This window comes from Osmerus eperlanus, chromosome 8 (assembly GCF_963692335.1).
Source record: "Osmerus eperlanus chromosome 8, fOsmEpe2.1, whole genome shotgun sequence".
In the NCBI taxonomy this organism is placed as follows: Eukaryota; Metazoa; Chordata; class Actinopteri; order Osmeriformes; family Osmeridae; genus Osmerus; species Osmerus eperlanus.
Genome location: NC_085025.1, coordinates 13,173,217 through 13,194,035, shown reverse-complemented (window position 1 = coordinate 13,194,035; position 20,819 = coordinate 13,173,217). Strand labels below are relative to the sequence as shown.

General features: G+C 43.2%; 1 protein-coding gene across 1 annotated transcript; it reads right to left on the bottom strand.

The window, feature by feature from the left end:
* Nucleotides 1-464: 464 nt before the first annotated feature.
* Nucleotides 465-20,491, bottom strand: LOC134024826 (RAC-alpha serine/threonine-protein kinase). Its single transcript, XM_062467541.1, has 13 exons — nucleotides 20,334-20,491; nucleotides 11,745-11,931; nucleotides 7,118-7,246; nucleotides 6,577-6,688; nucleotides 6,024-6,150; nucleotides 5,361-5,492; nucleotides 5,111-5,176; nucleotides 4,634-4,828; nucleotides 4,216-4,344; nucleotides 3,711-3,925; nucleotides 3,350-3,437; nucleotides 2,939-3,041; nucleotides 465-2,548 (listed from the first exon to the last, which is right to left on the bottom strand). Exons 2-13 carry the CDS (start codon nucleotides 11,788-11,790, stop codon nucleotides 2,469-2,471), a joined length of 1,422 nt encoding a protein of 473 aa, XP_062323525.1. The 5' UTR covers nucleotides 11,791-11,931; nucleotides 20,334-20,491; the 3' UTR covers nucleotides 465-2,468.
* Between the last annotated feature and the right edge of the window lie 328 nt (nucleotides 20,492-20,819).

Sequence of the window (20,819 nt, the reverse complement as noted above, 5' to 3'; positions counted from 1 at the left end):
CAAACTCCTTATCGAGTACACAGTATGAATGTATGAACTGTGGTCAAATCTTAATGGATCTCGTCCTAATTTTTTACAAAATTACAAATACGTCTCAGCTTGCATGCTCCCTTTGCACCAGTAGCTATCTGTGTCTGTTTTGTAACAGTAGCCTCACTGAGGCATTGCTAAATGCATTGGTGATAAAAATGCCCAATAGCTGAAAAGGATTTGGAAAACAAATGTACAGAGAAAACCACATATACTTTTGAGAACTACCAGTTCTGGTAAATACCAGTCTGCGTCTTTGCAGAGCAGAACATTCACACAATGAATCCCAAAAAGGTGTGTATACCTGCCTTTCGGGAAGTACAATTTTCGTCCCTGCTTGGAAAAATGAGTTACGGTGAGGGTGAGACAAAAGGTGATGTTTTGTACGACACAAAAACTAAACGAGACTTTGGTCACAGTTCTAGCAAAAAAAATTGCCACCTAATTGTAATACCTTGGCAGCGGTTCCATTTTCCAATATGCACCAGTCTGCTTACAAACAGAAATATACTGGGCTCAATGTGGGACAAAAAGAGACATCATGGAGTGTAGTACCCCTACTTGCCCTTTTGGGGAATGCTAGCCACATTTCTTATTGCACGTATTTGACACAGTCCAGATAGTCTCATATATATGCCAACTCTGAACAAGTTACTTTTCCTCAGAATATGTTGCCATCTGGGTGAGGAAAAATGAGGTTTTAGTTAACTCTTGATTGTGTTCTTGAGCATGCATTGGCCCCTCTAAAGCCCAAGGTTAGGAACCATGTAAACTGTTCCTTTCTCACGGTCTACTAATAACATTTCTAATTTCCAACTCAACTAATTTTTTTAGGACAGCATGTGGATTGTGCTCCTTTTCCAAGATATGTGAAGCAGCTGGTTTGTTACTATCATTTTAATACTAGAAAAATTAATTTGTGAGTGAGCATCAGATTAGTATGTTTAAGCCATGCAGGCATCAGCATTCAAGGTCATGCTGGTAGAAAAAGGCATCTTATGTCATTTTTTCCCTCTCGCTTTTCTAGCAAGCCTACTAGCAGTCTGCTAGATATTTAATGACCGTTGAAGTTCCATGTGTGTTTTGCTTTGATTGGGAAATCACAAAAAATTATAATAATTAGAACGACCAGCTCAAAAGGTTCTTTGAACGATAGTGCCTTTTACCATGATTTTTCATAAAGTACATTGATTCCCTAAAATTAAGAATAGTGGCCTGTCTAGCATAACAAATATGTTCATCCAGTCCTTTCACGGTATGGATGTATCAGAATACATGTCTTCCATACTGTGGTTTGATGCGATTATAACAAAATAGTTTTGCACCTCGAGACTGCCATATCTGCATAATTAACCATTTCCCAATTTTAAACAATTATGATGCCTCGTGAAGTTGGACTTGACAAGGACTGCATCATAATCATGACAGCAGCAGCAGTTTACGGACATAGGAATGCCTTATTCCCAGACATGTTTTCTAATACATCACAATGAAGTAACTATTATCCTCAAACACAGGCTGAATGGTGCGAGAAACAGAGATAAGAACAGAACAATATTGATGTAACAGCTAATACCATGGACTCTGTGGACTAGCTCTGTGATCTAGCTCTTCTGCATACTAGAAGGCAGGCACATTCCTCATCATTAAGAAGGCATGGAGAGCAAGTAGAGATCTTTAGTGTTACCTCTCACAAACGCTGGAGTGTTTGGAAGCTGAATGGCAGTGATGAATCACACTAGACTAAGATGGAGTAGGGAAGGAGGATTACTACTTTAAAACCAACACATTGGTGTTTCCTTGGCTCCATGCTAAAACCGACTTACAAAGTAACAAAGCTGTCCAACTAGCTTGATAGATAGTGTACCGTTTCGAGAAACTAGTTGTTTGACAGTGACTGTGCTTCTTGTTTGAGGCAAGCCTTTTGAAGTAAACTAATTTTCGTGTCCGTTTGTATATTCTTGTAATCAACTGTTGCTGCACCTTAGACATCTTGACTCATTTACCTTAGGTGTTTTGCTGTGCAGCTGACACCCCTACCCTTAAAGCAATATAAATAACTATATTTAAAAAGGCTGGAGAGTGGATATCGTTCTACAGTAGTCTTCTCTCCTTGTCTCCTCGCTATCAACTGGACTCACTAGAGGATATAGACCTATTGAAGACAAGGTGGATTCCTTCAGGGACTCAGTGCTAGAGAAGGTCAGGAGACAGCAATCGAAAACTACCCTCGAGATTTGTGAAGCAGTCCAATAATCCCAGCATGATAACAAACAATGATGACAGGAAACAAACATGATTGAGGTCTTTGATGGCCTACGTGGATGTGTCGCAGTTGGGGTAGGCGGGAGGAAGGGATCGCAGGAGGTTGGGTGGAGACTGAAGATTGTGGTCCATTAGACAAAAGATAAGGGGGGGAAAATGCATGGTTTAAGTCTTTAGGCTGTCCCACTGGCGGAGTAGGAGAACTGTGGAAAGTGGGGTCTTCTGTCGCTATCGAAAGACTCCATGTTGTCATCTAGGATAAGAAGAGACAGACAATGAGTAACAGTTGTTGAATGTCTCCTGTATTAATTCCAGAATGCAGTTCTCGCCTCTATAACTAAAGCAATCAAACAAAGCATACAAGATGTTGGGATTTATTGATGCTTGTTGTTATGCACCAACCTACCAAAGCAAATTCTCTGCACGTGTAAACTAACTTGGCAATAAACCGTATTCTGATTCTGATTTATTGTAGTGTGAACATACAGCCACAAGATGGAGTCCTTGGACTTGAAAACTGTGCAGTGGGAGCTGGCTGCACATCCATCAAAAGCAGATCACAGCAAGTCAAAAGTCGAAATAACAGTAGTATTACGTTAAATGTAACTATAGCAACATTTCATTTACAGTAAAAATACTGTACCTTGCCCAGGAGGCGTAATGGTGATGGTTTGGCCTGTGAACTCCACGTCAAAATAGCGTGTGTCCGTTTCCGAGGTGACCTGGGGCTTGAATGGTGGAACCAGCTAAGACGACAGGGAAGGATTCATTACAATGAGATCCTGTTCTACAAGCATATCATGAAATGTTGCTCATTAATAGCTTTTGTACATTCCATTTAATAAGCTGTTTATGTACAGTACTGTGCAAACATCTTCGCATACATCTCACGTAAATGTTGTTTTCGATGTTTCTTTTTTTAGTCTTGTGCATTAAGTGTGTCAGTGGACAAAAGCAATATTTTATACGTTTTAGTTTTCAAATAATTCTTTCTGAGAGCAGACATTTTTTACAGTACTGTCTACCTGTAAACATGTACAATATGACAACGTACCTTTTTCTCATATACGTCTTGCCATTCAATCCCCGCAAAGAACTTGTGTTGCATGATTTCCTTGGCGTCATCCGGCCCTCCACCTAACCTATAGATTACACAAGGAGCACAAAATGACACCATTTACCGATATTGACTAAAACATGAGAAGAGGAGCACAGTTGAGGTTTGAACCAAGCCGACCACTACAATCACGTTTGAAGGACAAATAGAAATAATGTACTGGAAAATTATATTTTGATATAATTTGATATTGGGCAGGAAAAGACCTAATGGGCCTCGTGGTAGCCACAGCGGGTCATGGCCAGTTTAGCACTGACACGCACAAACACGTACTGACACACCTCACACAAACACACACCTCTGCTTGGGGTCCTTCTTCAGCAGGCCAGACAGTAGAGACTTGCCCTCGGGCCCGAGGGTGCGCGGGAAGCGGATCTCCTCCATGAGGATCAGCTCAAACAGCTTCTCGTGGTCCTGGTTGTAGAAGGGCAGTCGGCCACACATCATCTCGTACATGACCACGCCCAGACCCCACCAGTCCACCGCCTGGCCATAGTCGTTGTCTTCCAATACCTGGGAGAGGAGAAGATGCGTGAATGTCCACTCTAAGGCTTTTCAAAGCTCATGTTCTTGTTACGGACCCAGATCATGTACAGTATTCATCATGATCGACAGTACATAGGAATATACCGCATCTAACCTAACCAAAATAATCAGGTTCACAACCTTTTTTTTTCTCGGCTATGTTCTTTGTCTCAGGATTTCCTTTTTCTACTGAAAAACTGGTCAATGGAGCGCGAGTAAAGTACTGTCCTGTTAAATTGAACAACTGAATTCAAAAGCCTTTTTAAACGCCTCTTTACCTCAGGCGCCAGGTATTCTGGTGTTCCACAGAAGGTTTTCATCGTGGCCCCGTCTTTGATTCCCTCCTTACACAAACCAAAGTCTGTGATCTTGATGTGGCCGTCTTTGTCCAGCATTAGATTCTCCAGCTACGCAAAAACATGATCCCAATGAATAACAGCAAAAATAATATTCAATGTGATCATCTAAATTAGAACTGCTGGATAGTAAGAATTGAATAGATTTGGAATGGTATTAAATTAAGGCCAAGTGCTCCATAATTGGTGTCTGGGGTCATCTGGAAAGCCAGCTTTAACTGTAAGCCAGTAAATTAACTCTAAGAGTGACCCATATCGCATGCATAATAAAATAAAATACATTCTATGACAAGTTGAATCCAGTATAATGATGGTTCTTTAAACACAACAGTGATCTGACCTTCAGGTCCCGGTAGACCACATTCTTCTCGGAGTGGAGGTAGTGCAGCGCAGACACGATCTCGGCCCCGTAGAACCGGGCCCTCTCCTCAGAGAATACGCGGTCTCGCGACAGGTGGAAGAACAGCTCTCCTCCGTTGGCGTACTCCATGACGAAACACAAGCGGTCAGGAGTCTGGAAGGAATACTTAAGACCCTTTTGTGGGGGGAGGAAAAACAGAGGAACCAGAACATCAAATTGATTCTTAAACACTGGTGTAGAATGCAAAAAATGGAAGTCATACTTGTGAACATTTGAGGAAAAATACTTTGAAATACCAATAATAAGTATTGCTCTCTTGTGGCACATTTTACATGTACTGTAGCATTATCTTTGAAAACGCTGTTACAGAACCTTATATAATGGTTAAAATAAAAATCAAGATGCCTGTCTGCAGTGATTAAAGGGGGAATACATTAGTTGATTGGTTTGTCTTACTGTCAAGAATGGGTGTTTTGAGTTCTGCAGTACTCTGTTTTCAGTGAGTGTGTGTGCTACTTCATCCTGGGAGATACAAAAAAGAAACTGAATGAGCATTGTGGATTTACCAAAATAGAGGAACTTTACCCAAATAATTATTCAACAATTTTGTATAGGGATGAACATATGCATAATGTATTATTCTATACCTACTACACATAAAATTATACTATATACAATATGCACACATACAAACATACATACTTACTTTTGCTACAATCACTTCTTTTTTAAGGATTTTCATAGCGTAATATTTGCCTGTAGCCTTCTCCTTCACTAAAATAACCTTCCCAAAAGTGCCTTTTCCCAGGAGTTTGAGATATTCAAAGTCGTGCATAGTCTGAGCAATAAGAGAAAAGAAAATGAAAGAGGGAATTTTCAAATAGGTGCTGTAACATTCAAATATCATTCATATTTCCAAAGAACAGAATAGTCTGAGGTAAAGGGCCACATTGAATTTCAATATAAACCCCTATCCTCCTGATGGTCCATGGTTTGGGGTGGGGTTCAGCTGTGATTAAGGGTTGTCAACAGGCATTGCCAGATCTAGAAACTAACTGTGCAGGCATCTTCATAATAAAGGAATTGAGCATTCAACCTCATAGAGAAGTAATGTCCGAGACATGGAATTGTGTCTAGAATTGAATACTCTACAAAAATGGCTTAAAATCCTTTCTAAAATCCTAGCTGTTATACTTTTGTGAATTGCATTAAACAGATTAAAAAACGTTGAGCTGTAATTTCAAGTAGGCTCAAAATACGTATAGGATTGGAAGGGAATTCAATCACTATTCAGCCTGAATAGTGAACCACTATTGAACCACTATTCACTATGGCGCCTGAGGTAAAGAGAGGAGATGGCATACAGTACCACTTTGAGTCTGGGTTTGGTGAGGTACATGTCCATGTCCATGGGGTCAGGCGAGGAGTCCATCCTCTCCTCCTCCTGCTTCTTCAGCCCATCTGCCACCGTTTGGATGGCCTTCGTCCACTCCTCCCTGGGAACAGAGGGATGATGGGATAGGGGATGATGGAACAGAGGGATGATTGGATAGGGGGACTTTTGCTGTTGGAATACATTACCTGTCATGTGAGATTGTGAAATAAGCGTTTGCAGTGGGCAAAATGTCCGTCATAGTCCATGAGGGTTGCGCATCCACACAAAGCTTTGTATGAATGTGTGTATATACAGTATGTGTGTGCAAAAATCTTAGGCACTACTAAAAAATGAATTTAAAAAGTAAAGCAAAAAATGCTTAAAGAAATAATGAAATGAAAAGACGAAATAAAAATCCTCGACATTGCACTTGTATATCTCTTGGGTGCCGAAGACTTTTGCGCAGCACTGTGTATACAGTATACTGTATATACGCACGTAAATCCGGGTGCATGTGGTTGGTTACATACAAACAAAACTAACCCACCTCTCCTCAGGGGTCTCCACGTGGAAGGTGCGCTCGATCACAGTGGTCCACTGCAGGCAGCGGATGATGAACGTGTTGGACTTTGGCCTCTCCGTCTTCATCAGCTGGCACTCTGAGCGAGGTGACGAATGGCGGCGAGCAAATCCACACACCAGAGAGAGGGGAGAGGTTAGCCACACAGCAAGGGGGAAAAGTAGAAGACAAAGGTATCGTCATAATAATAATGGAACGATTTTAAGTAATAATCAGAGTAATCGTCTTAATGTAATTAAGCACAGCTTGTCTGTAACCCCCAATAAATGAACTAAGTACTAAACATGAATCCTTGAGAGTAGGTTGGTTTAGACATAAGCCCTTTGTGACGTTGCTCCTAAAAAGGGCAAATCAAAATCGACCATGGGATAAACGTTCTGCTCTAAAACTACATAGGAACCCGGGGCTACCTGACCCGTTGATTGGTCTCCATTTAGAATTGATGCCACCCCCACCCACACCCACCCAGGCGTTTAGGAGCCAGTCACGAGGAGGAGGCTTAACTCACGAGCTACTGAGAAGTTATTAAGTGGCGTCTCCAGCTGGTCCACATCCTGCGGCCGCTCCTTGTACCCGATGAATGTACCATCGCTCTTCAGCAGGAAATACCTCGGTCTCCAGGTCTTTATGTACTCTCCTGAGAGAGTGATGGGGACAAAGGGAGAGCGCAAGAGAGAGTTGTGTTGTTAGATCGCCCTCTACTTTCCTTTTGCTTGGCTTGTGTACCCTTGACCCGCCTCAGCAACCATTTTTGTTTACACACTTTGTCAACATAACAGACTGGACACAAACTTATGATATGCTTGAATACCAGAAAAACAGTTCTGAGTAGAAGGGGCTTCCCCATAAATGTCAGTTGAGCAGGTGACATTTTATCTCAAGGGACATTCCAATAGTGATCAACATCAGTATTTTCCAATGGCCACAGTTCTCTTCCAGCATGACTTTAACACCGTCATACCAGGCAAGCATTGTGAGGGTGATTCTAACACATTTTGTTTGCTGATTTTAAGAAAACAGTTATAAGCTATTTGCAGCCACAAGGGGTTGCTATTCCACTGGAATGTCCAACAAGTGTGTGTGTGTGTGTGTGTGTGTCTGAGACTCTCACAGTCAGGTTGACCGCAAGCTTCTGGGTCCTTTCTCCTGGTGGTTTCTGCGAAAACAGAACTTCCTCTCCATACAGCCATTTCCTTCTCATGTTGTCAAAACACTCACTTAATCCCACTGTAGCCTGCAGTGTATATTACATAGTGTGTACCACACCAGTAAAGAGTGTAAATTGTTGACCATACCTTTGTCTGATGTCCGCGGTGTGTGTGTGTTCCTTGTTTACTTTAGAGTATATCCGCCAAAGGTGTGTTCAAGGTGTTTTTTTGGTAGAAGTCTTGGTTTCAATAGAAACTACAATAAGCCTGAGTCATGTGAAAAGTAGATACCAAGTAGCATTGACAAGGTAACAAGACAAGGACTATTCAACTTGTAAGAAACAGTTTACAGGAGGTGTATTTATGTGAGAATCTTCCAATGTTTTGACAAGATAACAACAAATGACCACAAAGTACATGTTGTATCTTTAAAAACACCTAGTAAACAGAGTCTCATACAGTTTTTAATAAATGTGGTCATCAGCACTTCTCGTAATCACCAACCAGATTCTAGAAAAGAGGAAGTGACACACTAACAGCATGGGTAAACACCACAATCATTTAAAAAAAACTCAGACCGAGTCGAGTGTTAAGCTATATCTGCTGCTGCTGACTCATTTATAAACTGTTTCACCAAGCACGATGGGATGTTTGATTTGCACACCAGCATGACTGCCTGACTAAATGACAGACTGACAGAGACCGTCCTTACAGATTACCAACAACTGCAGGTGGATGCTCCGGGGGCACAGAGTGAGCTAATGAACAAGCATTGCTACAACACAACTGTCCATCTCTTTCTTAATAAGTCTTGCATGGTGTTTGTCTACACCATATTGATCAAATGCAAATTCTAAAGACACTTCTAGAAGGCTAGCGTGCACTGTGTGCGTGTTTTTGTGTACAAGTGTGTGACTGAGGGAGTGAGCATTCATGATGGGAACGGTATGATGGATCTAATGGGTCTCTTCACCTCAACATTTTTGACAAGGATGTACTGTAAACACCCCTGTCCTTAATTAAAGGAAACAAGAAAATAAATCCATTTCAGGCCATTGATCCCCCCCCCCCTGCACCACGCCCCATAAATAATAGATTCAACAGGCTTTACATGGCATGCAGTGACACAGCTTGGATTAGAGTTGCAATTGCCGCCTCCCCAGCGAGGAAGAGGATGTGGTTTCAAAAGGAACTGTGTGGTTTATTATAAGAATACACTTCCTCCTGTACAAACAAACAACACAGGTATACAGTAGATAGGGCTTTTGCACCAATAATTCATGCCATTCAATGCCATTGTATTGTATTTGTTGCAATATACCTCATCAGAGTTCATCAAATGCTATTGGAGTGGAGGCATTGATTGGCAGGAGACTGATTATTTAGCCTTAGCATTTATCATATTTTGCTGACTGTCTTTACAAGAACAACTGCAACTAGTACTGTGTTCTTCTGGCATCGAGGTAATCCCATTGCCATTTCAGGAAGCTCAACCATCAGCACAAGGGAGGGTTTCTGGGGAAAGGATGGTTAGCCTTTTTTTATGGCAAAAACGAGTCAACCCCGTTGTTACAGTACATGACCAACCCCTACCCTGCCTTATTCCCCAATCTACCCCTCCCAACGAACCACAACCGCCACTCTCTGCAGACAGATCTCGGTGTCCCCATCTCCTTTACAACATTTGCCAAAGGAATGCTTTGATGGAAAGTGTGGTCGAGCACAGTTGGGAACCACACACGAAGGCAGTTGTGTTCTTCCAACAGGAACGCAGGTGTGGCTACGCCACCTAGCCGCAAGGCTAGCTAGCCTTACCGTTTGGGGCGCTAACCATTTGACAAGATCGTCTAGTGAGGCGTGGGTCCAGTTCACCCACCACAGTGGTGCCTTTGAGATCGGAGAGACACGCTCCAAAACCACCTTGTTCTGCTTCGTCTTGTATGACTCATGGGATTGGAATGGAAGGACTCCCAGCCATTTTAAGATGTTGGCTAAAAAAAGGGAAAGGTGGACCCATTCCAAAGGAGTCCAGATGTTTTTCCTCAGAGCAGGCTTTTCCAACGGGTGACTAACATCTTGGCTAGGCTCCACGATATCTGAACGTGAAAAAAGTCTCAGAGAGGTCATCAAGAGCATCCATCCGTAGCTTTGATTAGCCCCTGGTGTAGTAGGGGGGGAAAGTCTACAGTCAGAAGCTACAGTATGGAACCCATCCCACCATCGCACCTTCCAATGCCATTTTGAAATGTTCGAGCCATGCAGTCCCTAGTCAGTCAGTCCATATCCAGATCTAACGTATACAATCATTGACACAACTCGACCTGTTCAACATGTACAGTAATGAACTACTTTGTATAGGGTTCATTTGCACCTTTGAATGTTTAGATCAGGTGCCAAAAGCTACAGACCAACATGTTTGTTTGTTTTGAAGTTGACTAAGGCGAGACAAAGTCGAAGAAAAACAAAATCCTAGAGCCCTGACAATAAAACCCCAAAGTCTTCACTTTTCCATGGGTGATGTCACCATAGCGGCATCGTACCGCACCCTACCTCCCCAAACACACACACACACAGACAACACCCCCCCCCCCCCGCCCCGCCCCTCTGAAATCCCTTGTGGGCAAAACAGGCTCGCCGCCGTGCCGAGCGGCACAAATCCAGCGTCGGCCGCGTTCCTTTTCATCTCGGCCAAGAGCCATTCCGGGTGGTGTCTGCCTGCATAGCTGAACTGGGATGACCCCCAACTTCAAGCCACAGCGCTACACTGTCCGACTGTCTGACTGACCGAGGCTGTGGAGGGAGGGGAATCAGGGGGGCCCTCCCATAAAAACCCAGTGGCCTTGCCGGCTATTTGCTGCTCAGCTTCCTCAGTGTAGGGTGCTGCAACACACGTGCTTGTTGTGGACTTTCTTTTCCGCTTTTGCCACACCCTTCTCAGTCACTCCCTTTCGCTTTCTCTGCAAGGTCGGCGGTGCCTCTAAGGCCCATCAGAAGAATGGATACAGTACAGCGGTGGCATAAACAATACTGGCAATAACTGCCACTAGCAACATAGTAGAATGAACCGATAGTTGAACATGGTGATATTAAAGGAGCTGGAAGTATTGTTTTGTAGAGCGTCAGTAAGTCTTTGAATAACCTGATTCTGAAATCAGTTCTGTCAGGGTTCACAGCTGTGTACAGGCGAGGACTGCATGCACTGGTGACAGTTAGGTCATCCAGCGGGGGGTGTCATTCTCTTTGTTTACAGAACACTGATGGGGTCAAAGGTGAAGCAGGTGCAAGTGAAAAACAAACACTCCAAGTCCAGACAGGACCGGAATAGACACGAGACAACGCTGGGGTCATGAATGCCACACTAATCCAAAACAAAACAAGCTGAAGTTGAAAAACAACCTTCTACAGTTCAATGATTCAATTATTTTCCACATAATGGGAAAATGTTTCATACATAAGTGGGTTTTTCATCATCTGCCCCTTTCAACTTGAGTCCCCTTTGTGTCTGCAGAACCTGGGAAAATTGGGCGTTGCTCCGATTCTGATTCAACGCCATTGTATTCGATAATATGGTCAATCTAACAAGAGGTCATGAAAATCATAGTCACAGGACCTTTGTAAAGCCTGTGGTCTTGGAGAAACCATGAACATTCTGGAGGGCCATAAATATACTTCAGAACAGTAAACATTCTTTAGAGCTGTAAACACTGTCACACTTTCATTGAGGATCTGTTTATCTGTGAATGGAGCTTGAACAACAGGAAGCAATTCCAGAAAAGAACAGGCTACTAGGGCTATTGATCTACAGACACTGATGTGGATAAGATAGTGTTGTTGAAGAAGACGGATGCTTTGGTGAAATGATAAGAGTATTCCAATGCCAAATGCATGAGTAGCTACTTACGGAAGTACAAATTGAACTCAAGTTACATTTCAATTTGGAGCCAAGTCACTTGTATCACAAGGTGTCGGAATTAACTGGATTTTTACCTCGTTTGTGAAGCCATCCTTCTTTCACTATGACAACTTCGCCCATGGTGGCCCAGCAGAGGAATGGGGGTTGGGGGTGAAGGGATTCTGTTTGTTTGGGGGGGCGGCTTCACGTTGAAAGATGCGCCACTATGGACCCCTGCTCTCAAATGGTTGAAGATGATCTGTGGTGGCCAGCACTGATGACCTGTTGGGAAACAGACAAATGGTTGTTCAAATGAAATCAGGTTCCCTTAACTTCTTTTGGGGCTCTACGCGAACACCATCTCGACAGACCAACTCTGTACACAACGTGAATAAAGACGCATTTAGACATCCTACAATCATACAAATACATCATGTAAAAATGTGTTTTTGAATATGTAAACTTGCCTCTAACCTTTTGAACGATGACAACATCCAGCGATGCAAACATTTTGGGACATTCCTAAACTAAGCAGACCCTTTCACAGCTGTCAAATCAGTCCACCTTGTTATGACTACCCTTGCTAAAATACACCCTATCTATCAACAGTGGAAATATTGCTTCATAATAACCCTCTCTGGACATGGGGCGCAGTTGCATATTATAAAGTAGTATGTCATGGAACGGTAATGAATGTGCTACCAGGTGGATGTGAGCCTTTGGTAACTGACCTCAGGTGAATGGAATTTTAGACACGCTTAACATGAGATGCATTCAGGAGCTCACAACAGTGGTTCCAGGGAAAAACCAACCGTGTTAATATCAGTAGAGATAAGCAAACAACAGACAGGACAGGACTCGGATGTACAGTAACGGAGATACTTCATGTCTTATTGTGCGCCACTTGATACCAAACGCGCAGTGTGGAACACGGGTTGACATTGTTGCATTTGTGGGTATAATCGTATCCTGTGTTCACGGGAGTCCTGCGTTGGTCTAAAAGTCAAAATGGCGGCATTGTTTATTCAGATGATATCATTGTAGGGCTGTAGGCTGCACTGTTTGAAGAGGAGTGTGGGGTACTGTCGGTGAAATGAATGTTAGTGGTGGAAGGGGCTTAAGGACACCCCAAGCATGCCACAGAACATCCTTACTTGTCAACGAGACACCTCGCCTGGAGAAAATCTGCTCACCACTAGGCTACTGCTACTGCTCATCCGATATTTTATTCACACCAGGTGCAGCATCTGATGCTGTAGGAAGACATGCTGCATCAAGTCTCCCAAAGGGCAATACTTTGAAACGGCATCCTTCTTTTGGGTGGAAAATGTATAGGCCTAGGCCTACAGTGTGTGAGATATCTTAGATACAGTTAGGTCCATAAATATTTGGACATTGACACAATTTTCATCATTTTGGCTCTGTATACCACCACAATGGATTTGAAATGAAACAATCAAGATGTGCTTTAAGTGCAGACTTTCAGCTTTAATTTCAGGGTATTTACATCCAAATCAGGTGAACGGTGTAGGAATTACAATACATTTTATATGTGGCCCCCCCCTTTTTAAGGGACCAAAAGTAATTGGACAATTGGCTGCTCAGCTGTTCCATGGCCAGGTGTATGTTATTCCCTCATGGGAGTTCGTTATTTCATTGACAAGGAGCAGATAAAAGGTCTAGAGTTCATTTCAAGTATGGTATTTGTGTTTGGAATCTGTTGCTGTCAACTCTCAATATGAAGTCCAAAGAGCTGTCACCATCAGTGAAGCAAGCCATCGTTAGGCTGAAAAATCAAAACAAACCTATCAGAGAGATAGCAAAAACATTAGGTGTGGCCAAATCAACTGTTTGGTACATTCTTAAAAAGAAAGAACGCACTGGTGAGCTCAGCAACACCAAAAGACCCGGAAGACCACGGAAAACAACTGTGGTGGATGACAGAAGAATTATTTCCCTGGTGAAGAAAAACCCCTTCACAACAGTTGGCCAGATCAAGAACACTCTCCAGGAGGTAGGCGTATCTGTGTCAAAGTCAAAAATTAAGAGAAGACTTCACCAGAGTAAATACAGAGGGTTCACCACAAGATGTAAACCATTGGTGAGTCTCAAAAACAGGAAGACCAGATTAGAGTTTGCCAAAAAACATCTAAAAGACCCTGTACAGTTCTGGAACAACATCCTATGGACAGATGAGACCAAGATCAACTTGTACCAGAATGATGGGAAGAGAAGAGTATGGAGAAGGGAAGGAACTGCTCATGATCCAAAGCATACCACCTCATCAGTGAAGCATGGTGGAGGTAGTGTTATGGCGTAGGCATGTATGGCTGCCAATGGAACTGGTTCCCTTGTATTTATCGATGATGTGACTGCTGACAAAAGCAGTAGGATGAATTCTGAAGTGTTTCTGGCAATATTATCTGCTCAGATTCAGCCAAATGCTTCAGAACTCATAGGACGGCGCTTCACAGTGCAGATGGACAATGACCCGAAGCATACTGCGAAAGCAACCAAAGAGTTTTTTAAGGCAAAGAAGTGGAATGTTCTGCAATGGCCAAGTCAATCACCTGACCTAAATCCAATTGAGCATGCATTTCACTTGCTAAAGACAAAACTGAAGGGAAAATGCCCCAAGAACAAGCAGGAACTGAAGACAGTTGCAGTAGAGGCCTGGCAGAGCATCACCAGGGACGAAACCCAGCGTCTGGTGATGTCTATGGGTTCCAGACTTCAGGCTGTCATTGACTGCAAAGGATTTGCAACCAAGTATTAAAAGTGACAATTAGATTTATGATTATGTTAGTTTGTCCAATTATTTTTGGTCCCTTAAAAAGGGGGGGGCACATATAAAATGTGTTGTAATTCCTACACTGTTCACCTGATTTGGATGTAAATACCCTGAAATTAAAGCTGAAAGTCTGCACTTAAAGCACATCTTGATTGTTTCATTTCAAATCCATTTTGGTGGTATACAGAGCCAAAATTATGAAAATTGTGTCAATGTCCAAATATTTATGGACCTAACTGTATATTATAACCAAAAAACTTAAATCACTTGAGCTAACTCCAATTCAAAGCCTGATGGTCTGCATACAATTACAGATATCAAACCCTATCCACTGAATGAGTGTATCGTGTGGAAAAACATTCATAAATGGCCTTTGAAGGACCCCTCTAGCATCAATAGACTTTACTGCCACAAAATGTCAGCGTCATTGCATCAACACGCTGACTGATACGCAGTTCAAAATCCAAAGGCGATTTGAAAGGGGAAGTGGAGTTCAACTGCACAAACAGACCACGGTTTGACCCAACTCGTCAGCCGATGTAAAGGTCAAGCCATTAGCCATACTGTGATTTTACCTGATCAATCCTTATCATCATCTCTCTGTTTCCTTTTCAGGTAGGGTACCTTGTCCTCTCTCTGGCTCCATAAGAGACATGACGATCATAAAAATAAAATGCTATCAATTCACATACTATTTAGGGGATTTAACTCGTACTATTTTGGTGTGAAAATCGACTCAAATGCTGGACTTCCATTATTAAAATGTAAAAAAAAAAAAAAAAAAAAAAAAAGGTGAACAGACATTCTGGATGTCTGGATGGTCTCTGGAGGCTGTCTTGATGTCTGCCTCATTCCACAAACAAACCGGGTTCACAAGGGTTGGACAACAACCCGAGAGAGACAGAGACAGAGAAAGACAGAGAGAGAGAAAGAGACAGAGACAGAGAGAGGTGGGGAAAATGCAATGTTTTGTCTGCGCCGGCAGAACAGGAAGTCCACGATGCTCGTAGACCTTGTGGTGCCCTTCGTAGTTTTGCTGCCTTGCAGTACAAGGAGCCTCCAGTGTCAAACAGCCCTCATGCAGCACAGGAAGAACGCTGACAGGACTAAGCAGAGGGTTAAATGATGGGGAGGAAGGGGAGACGGGCAGGGCAAGTGTTGCCGTTATGCCGTTTAGACTTGGTGGCCCGTCAAAATTAGCTTAGTTCCATAAACCCTGTGGTAGACAGCATGCTTGGGATGGATATTGTGCACAGCGTCAAACACATGGCTTGGATAAAACCAGAAACTCCTGATGGCCATAGAGAAGAACATCAGCTTGTTACATTTTCAGGAGACGTACCTAGGGGTGAATCTCAAACCGAACGCCTTCTGTGAATTGTTGTCCTCGAGCTCAGACAGCTTCAAAGTAACGGTTGGTGCAGCAAGGGTCCTATTGGTTGAGATCACAAGCAACTAAAAAGGTAAACCAAGTGCACTGTGAAACCTGTCGTCTGCTGCATCTCCCCCTCCCCTCTCTTCTACACACACACACACACGCCCCCCACCACTTCTCTATGTCTGGCTTCTTGGAATGCACTGAGAGTACACAGTGTTCCTGTGAACGAGAGAAATCTTTAACAACAGCTCGACATGAGGGGCCCCTTTTTGCCCCTGTGGATCACACCCCAGAGCTGCAGATACCGCGCAGAGTCCAGGCGCACACACACCCCCCCCCACGTGTGAATTGAAACAAGCGTCCGACAGCACATGGATGCACAAAAACAAGCAAGACAAATATTATTCAATTGCTAAAACGTAGCCCACCATCACAGAAACACTTTTGGGGGAAAACACGCCTATAGAGACAAATTAAACAAATATAGGGAACACGGACAGTATGCACAATTCAAGTCAAAAACCTTGTTCGGAGCATAATTATCACGCAAACCAATCGAATATGCTCAGCGCCCCATCGGTGTTTGCTCATTGGGCATGTTTAGACAAATGTAAACACACACACACGACTGTCCTGGGACCTCACACTGACATTCCCCACTGGTTCAGGGAGCCACCGGCACACTGCTGTAGCCCCGAGGCCCTCCTCCTCCCCACCCAGCCTCCTGCCCGCCCGCCCGCCCGCCCACCCTACCACTGCCGACAGGCTGCGGAGAAAAGAAAAAAAGAGAGACTGGGCCCACAGCCAAAACACTCGCTCCCTCTCTCTCACACACACACACATCCATACACTCCCTCACTGCAGCACTCGAATGAACCCAACGCCCTCACAGCCGATCACGTGGCCGAGCGGGAGGGAGAAGGAGAGCCGGGAGGAAGAAAGCAGCCGAGAACGATGGAAGAGAGGAAGACCGACAGGGAGGGAGGGAGGGAGGTGTATGTGTGTGGTGGGTAGGTGGAAGCGGGGGGGGGGGGGGGCTAGGGGGCGAACAGCACCGCCGCCGCCGTCCTCCCAACCACCTCACTCGACATTTCTGCCCCTTGCTCGCCATAGAGAGTGCCCCGCCCCCAAGCAACGGGGGAAGAGAGCGGATAAAAAGATGAAAGAGGGAAAGACGGAGAGGGGGGGGGGTTGGAGGGGGGACAGGCAGAGGATGGGGCTTTTCAGCCACGCAGCACTTCTTTCTCAGATCCACAGCTGGGGTTCAGGAGACGCCGGTGGACGGAACTCTCTGTAGCATGACGCTACTGTAGCCCTGACATGTGGCTCTGCTGCAGCGTGCGGCGGGATTTTTTGGGGGGGGGTCACGGTGAACAGGGTTCAATGGGTCCATCCCGCTGGTACAGAGCTTGTCCGCCCTTTCAGAGGCGAGAGGTGGTGACTGTGGAGCCCAGGAAGGATTTTCCAGAGAACCTGCTTTTTGTCAATAGTTTTGAGTAAACAGAGCCAAATAATTTGTCCGTTTGGCAAAAAATTGACAGTGACTTTATTCTTTGTCACTAAATCAACACACCTAAATCAAATTATTACTACAGAACCAAACTGCCAGCCAAACTATGGATTTTAGGATAAATCAAAGCCACTTAGTATTTGAAGTGCAGCTCAGGTTCTTAGACAGTGATGGTTTGTATGAATCTGCACCATGCAGGAACTCCCCAAATGATCATTGTTTTTGGATATGGCTTTCTTTGACAGGGCATGTCCTACTGTGAATCATTTAACAGATAGATGAAACGCAAGACAAAGATTCACCAGAGAAAGTGAACCTTTGAGGTGTGCAGAAGGGCAACAGGCGGCTGCTCGAAGCATTCATTCGGAGCAGCCGGCTTCACTTTAGCTAATATGTCGAACATGTTTGTCTATAGCTTGAAAAGCAAGCCTATCGATAACCTTTGAGGTAATCATTAATGTTCAGAATGGGCAGAGACAACAAGGAACAATGTGTGGGTGATCAGAATAGACGCCGGATTTCCATTTACAGGACCCAAATATAAAACTAATTTCCAGATTCATCCATTGAATTCTAATGACTCTGGACAAGGGCTGCTCGCCTCTGAATTACAGCTTTTAGAGAGTTGTTTGTTTTTATGTTAGGTAACTAAGCAACAGCCGTCCCCCTCTGTCTCAAATGGACAGCGTTGAGTAAGATGCCACATTTTTCTGACGAGCGTGAAGTTGGGCTAACAGGGTTTTTTATGCAATTAGTGAGCGGTGTGTCTTCAGGAGAACTAGCCTGTTTCCTGATCAATGCACATCAGGAAATTACAATAAATAAACCTTGGACCGATGGGGCTCCAACCTTAGTTAAACATAATGGCTAATGGGATTTGTGCTTAATAAGACAAGAATTTGACGATTTTAATAATAGGACAAACAATTGAAATTCATTCCATTGATTTCTCAGACATTCTCTGAAAATGTGGGTGTCTATACAATTGGGCTGCAATCCTCAAATGTTGACATCTTGCTGGACTGATATCCTTCATGTTGCCCTACTCCTTGACCTCTGAGTGCATTCCGGGTATAGGACATACCGGTGTTATCTTCTCCAAACACAGAAACACTGAAGAGCTTTGAGGGCTCTGAGTGGAAGCGACGGACCTGTTGTCGAACTGTCATGTGGCGAGCTGTGTGTGTGTGTGTGCACATGGGATTTCAGCCAATTGCCAGATCTGAGCCTCATCTGAGCGTCTTGCTGCTCTACCCAGTACAATACACTTGTCTGTACCACAGCACATTCCAGTGGCATTCCTTGGACTCAAGATAAGATCAGTGGCACATTTACATCCACAGGCAAACAAGGTCCATGTAACTTCACAGCCCCACTCCAACAGGAAACAAAACCGTTTCGTCAGCCAGACACTCGTCTACCATCTAGACATTCATATTGTCACAGTCTATTATTATTAACAGCGTCAGAAGCAAAGACCAATTCGATTAAAACAGCTATTTTTGTGTACTGTGTGCCCTTTCTTTCACTGAGAAAATGGCAATGCATCACTGAAATGGCATCACACAAATCTGTCTTGAATCCTGTCTGACCTCCTTGCTGTGTCTGTGACTGACTGACTGACTGACTGTGTGTCCTTCTCAAGATAATCCACATTCAAGTACCAGATTTCAGGGATGTGATGAGTACAGTTGCATGACTAGGGGTAACACTGGTTTTGTGAGAGGAGAATGTCAAATAGTTATGATGTACAGTATGAAAATCTCAGAGTACTCAACCAATGTTTCTAAAGTACTTATGTTTCTGACTTAGCATGAAACAAAGCATACATCTCTACTCTCTGAAAGAGTAAATCTGTGTTAGATGTGGTCAAAAAATGAAATAATACCTGTACCTGCATATAATTTCAGTACAATTTGTACTGACACATTGTCTGATGGTAGGCCTATGCAAATTCCTTAAATGTGCTTAGGTATTGAAGATAATGTACGGTTACATTTTCTTGCTTTTGTCAAGACGTGATGAATGACCAACATGAAATATATGCTGCATGGTTATCCATCCAGTGACGGTTTAACAATGCAAAGTCACACATGTATATTACAGGACCATGAATGATATCCAGATCGATTGAAAATAAGCACCTAATCACTTTTAGTATCAATAACAGTAAGCTATTCTTATCCGGAGCTTCGCATTTACTTATTGCACGATCTATAATGTCAATCAGTGTTTCCCTCTATCCATACACTAAGCGACTGCCATCCTGAACAATAATAGAATGTTTCCCCATCTTTAAAAGTGAGTATCATTGTTACAGTACGAATACAGTAGCCTATCACACGTGTTACTGCAAAAGGCTGCTTCCTTGTTCTCTCGCAGTACGTTCACGAGACAATGAAGAAAACCAGTCAATGGAACATCCTCTGCAGTTGTTCTATTCATAATTGTAGTTTCAAAGCATCACGCCAACAAACAACCGCCTTATTGTAATCCTCAAAGTTTGAATACTATATATAGGCTTTAAGCTTGAAAAGAGGGGGGAAACTTATTTTGTCGTACTTGTCACCAATTGCACTGATACGGCGGCAGATCGATTCACTCGTCCGGGGTTGCAAAACATTGGGGTAAACATGAGCTTGAAGGTCCTTCATTTTTACAAAAAAAAAAACGTTAGCTGCGTGATCTGCTAAAAATGTTTTACAAACATTCTTTGTGAGGTAAGCTATTGGCTATATACTATGGAGAAGGGTGGCAAGTTCAATTACAATAAAGGCTATGCACGTAAAAAATGAAGCAAATAACCTGGTGAATTAAACCTCCAACTAGTTTTATTAAATGTTTATAAAAATTCTTAATGTTTCTATTTTTTGACAAGAGTTGTAGGCCTACCAGCACAGCAGATGGGGTGAAGATATCCGCATCCCAATAACTACAATGGGAACTACCCTTTTTTGAATGAGACACGTCAATAATGAATACAGAAATTAAACTCAATACTGTACCTTGAACAATTCAAACGTTATTCCGGAACATTGTTATAATTCTTTGAGAACTTATTCAGGAACTATGTCCATGCGTATTTCTGATTCATGTATCCTCGTGGACACGAAGTCTACGGTCGTTCTCTCATTATACCAACCAAGCCTTGTGTCTGATCGACATCCGAATCCCTCCTGGGTCCTAAAGCCGCCCTTTTACAGGTACCGTCACCTCATTTGCCTTTTCCCCTCGATCCAAAGTTCAATGTGTGCTTTGCAATCATGACTAACAATGACAGGGAATAAAAGCATATCAGAATCAAAGCATGTATTGTCATCACTGCATTTTTTCATCACTGCAGACATATTACAGTGTTTATTATTAGGAGGGCCGTAATGGTGGTTGTAATGACAGTAGTGAGATGTTTACCTGATTTGTTTAAACATTTGTTTTGAATTTTTTAAATAAATATATATCCATAACCTAAACACTATGCATCCATGACAAAG

Coding starts and splice junctions, on each gene's coding strand:
- LOC134024826 (XM_062467541.1), bottom strand. CDS start 11,790: ATGGGCGAAGTTGTCATAGTGAAAGAAGGATGGCTTCACAAACGAG. Junction 3,926..4,215: donor CAGAATACCTGGCGCCTGAG/GTAAAGAGGCGT, acceptor CTCCTCTCCCAG/GTATTGGAAGACAACGACTA. Junction 3,042..3,349: donor AAGACGTATATGAGAAAAAG/GTACGTTGTCAT, acceptor CTGTCGTCTTAG/CTGGTTCCACCATTCAAGCC.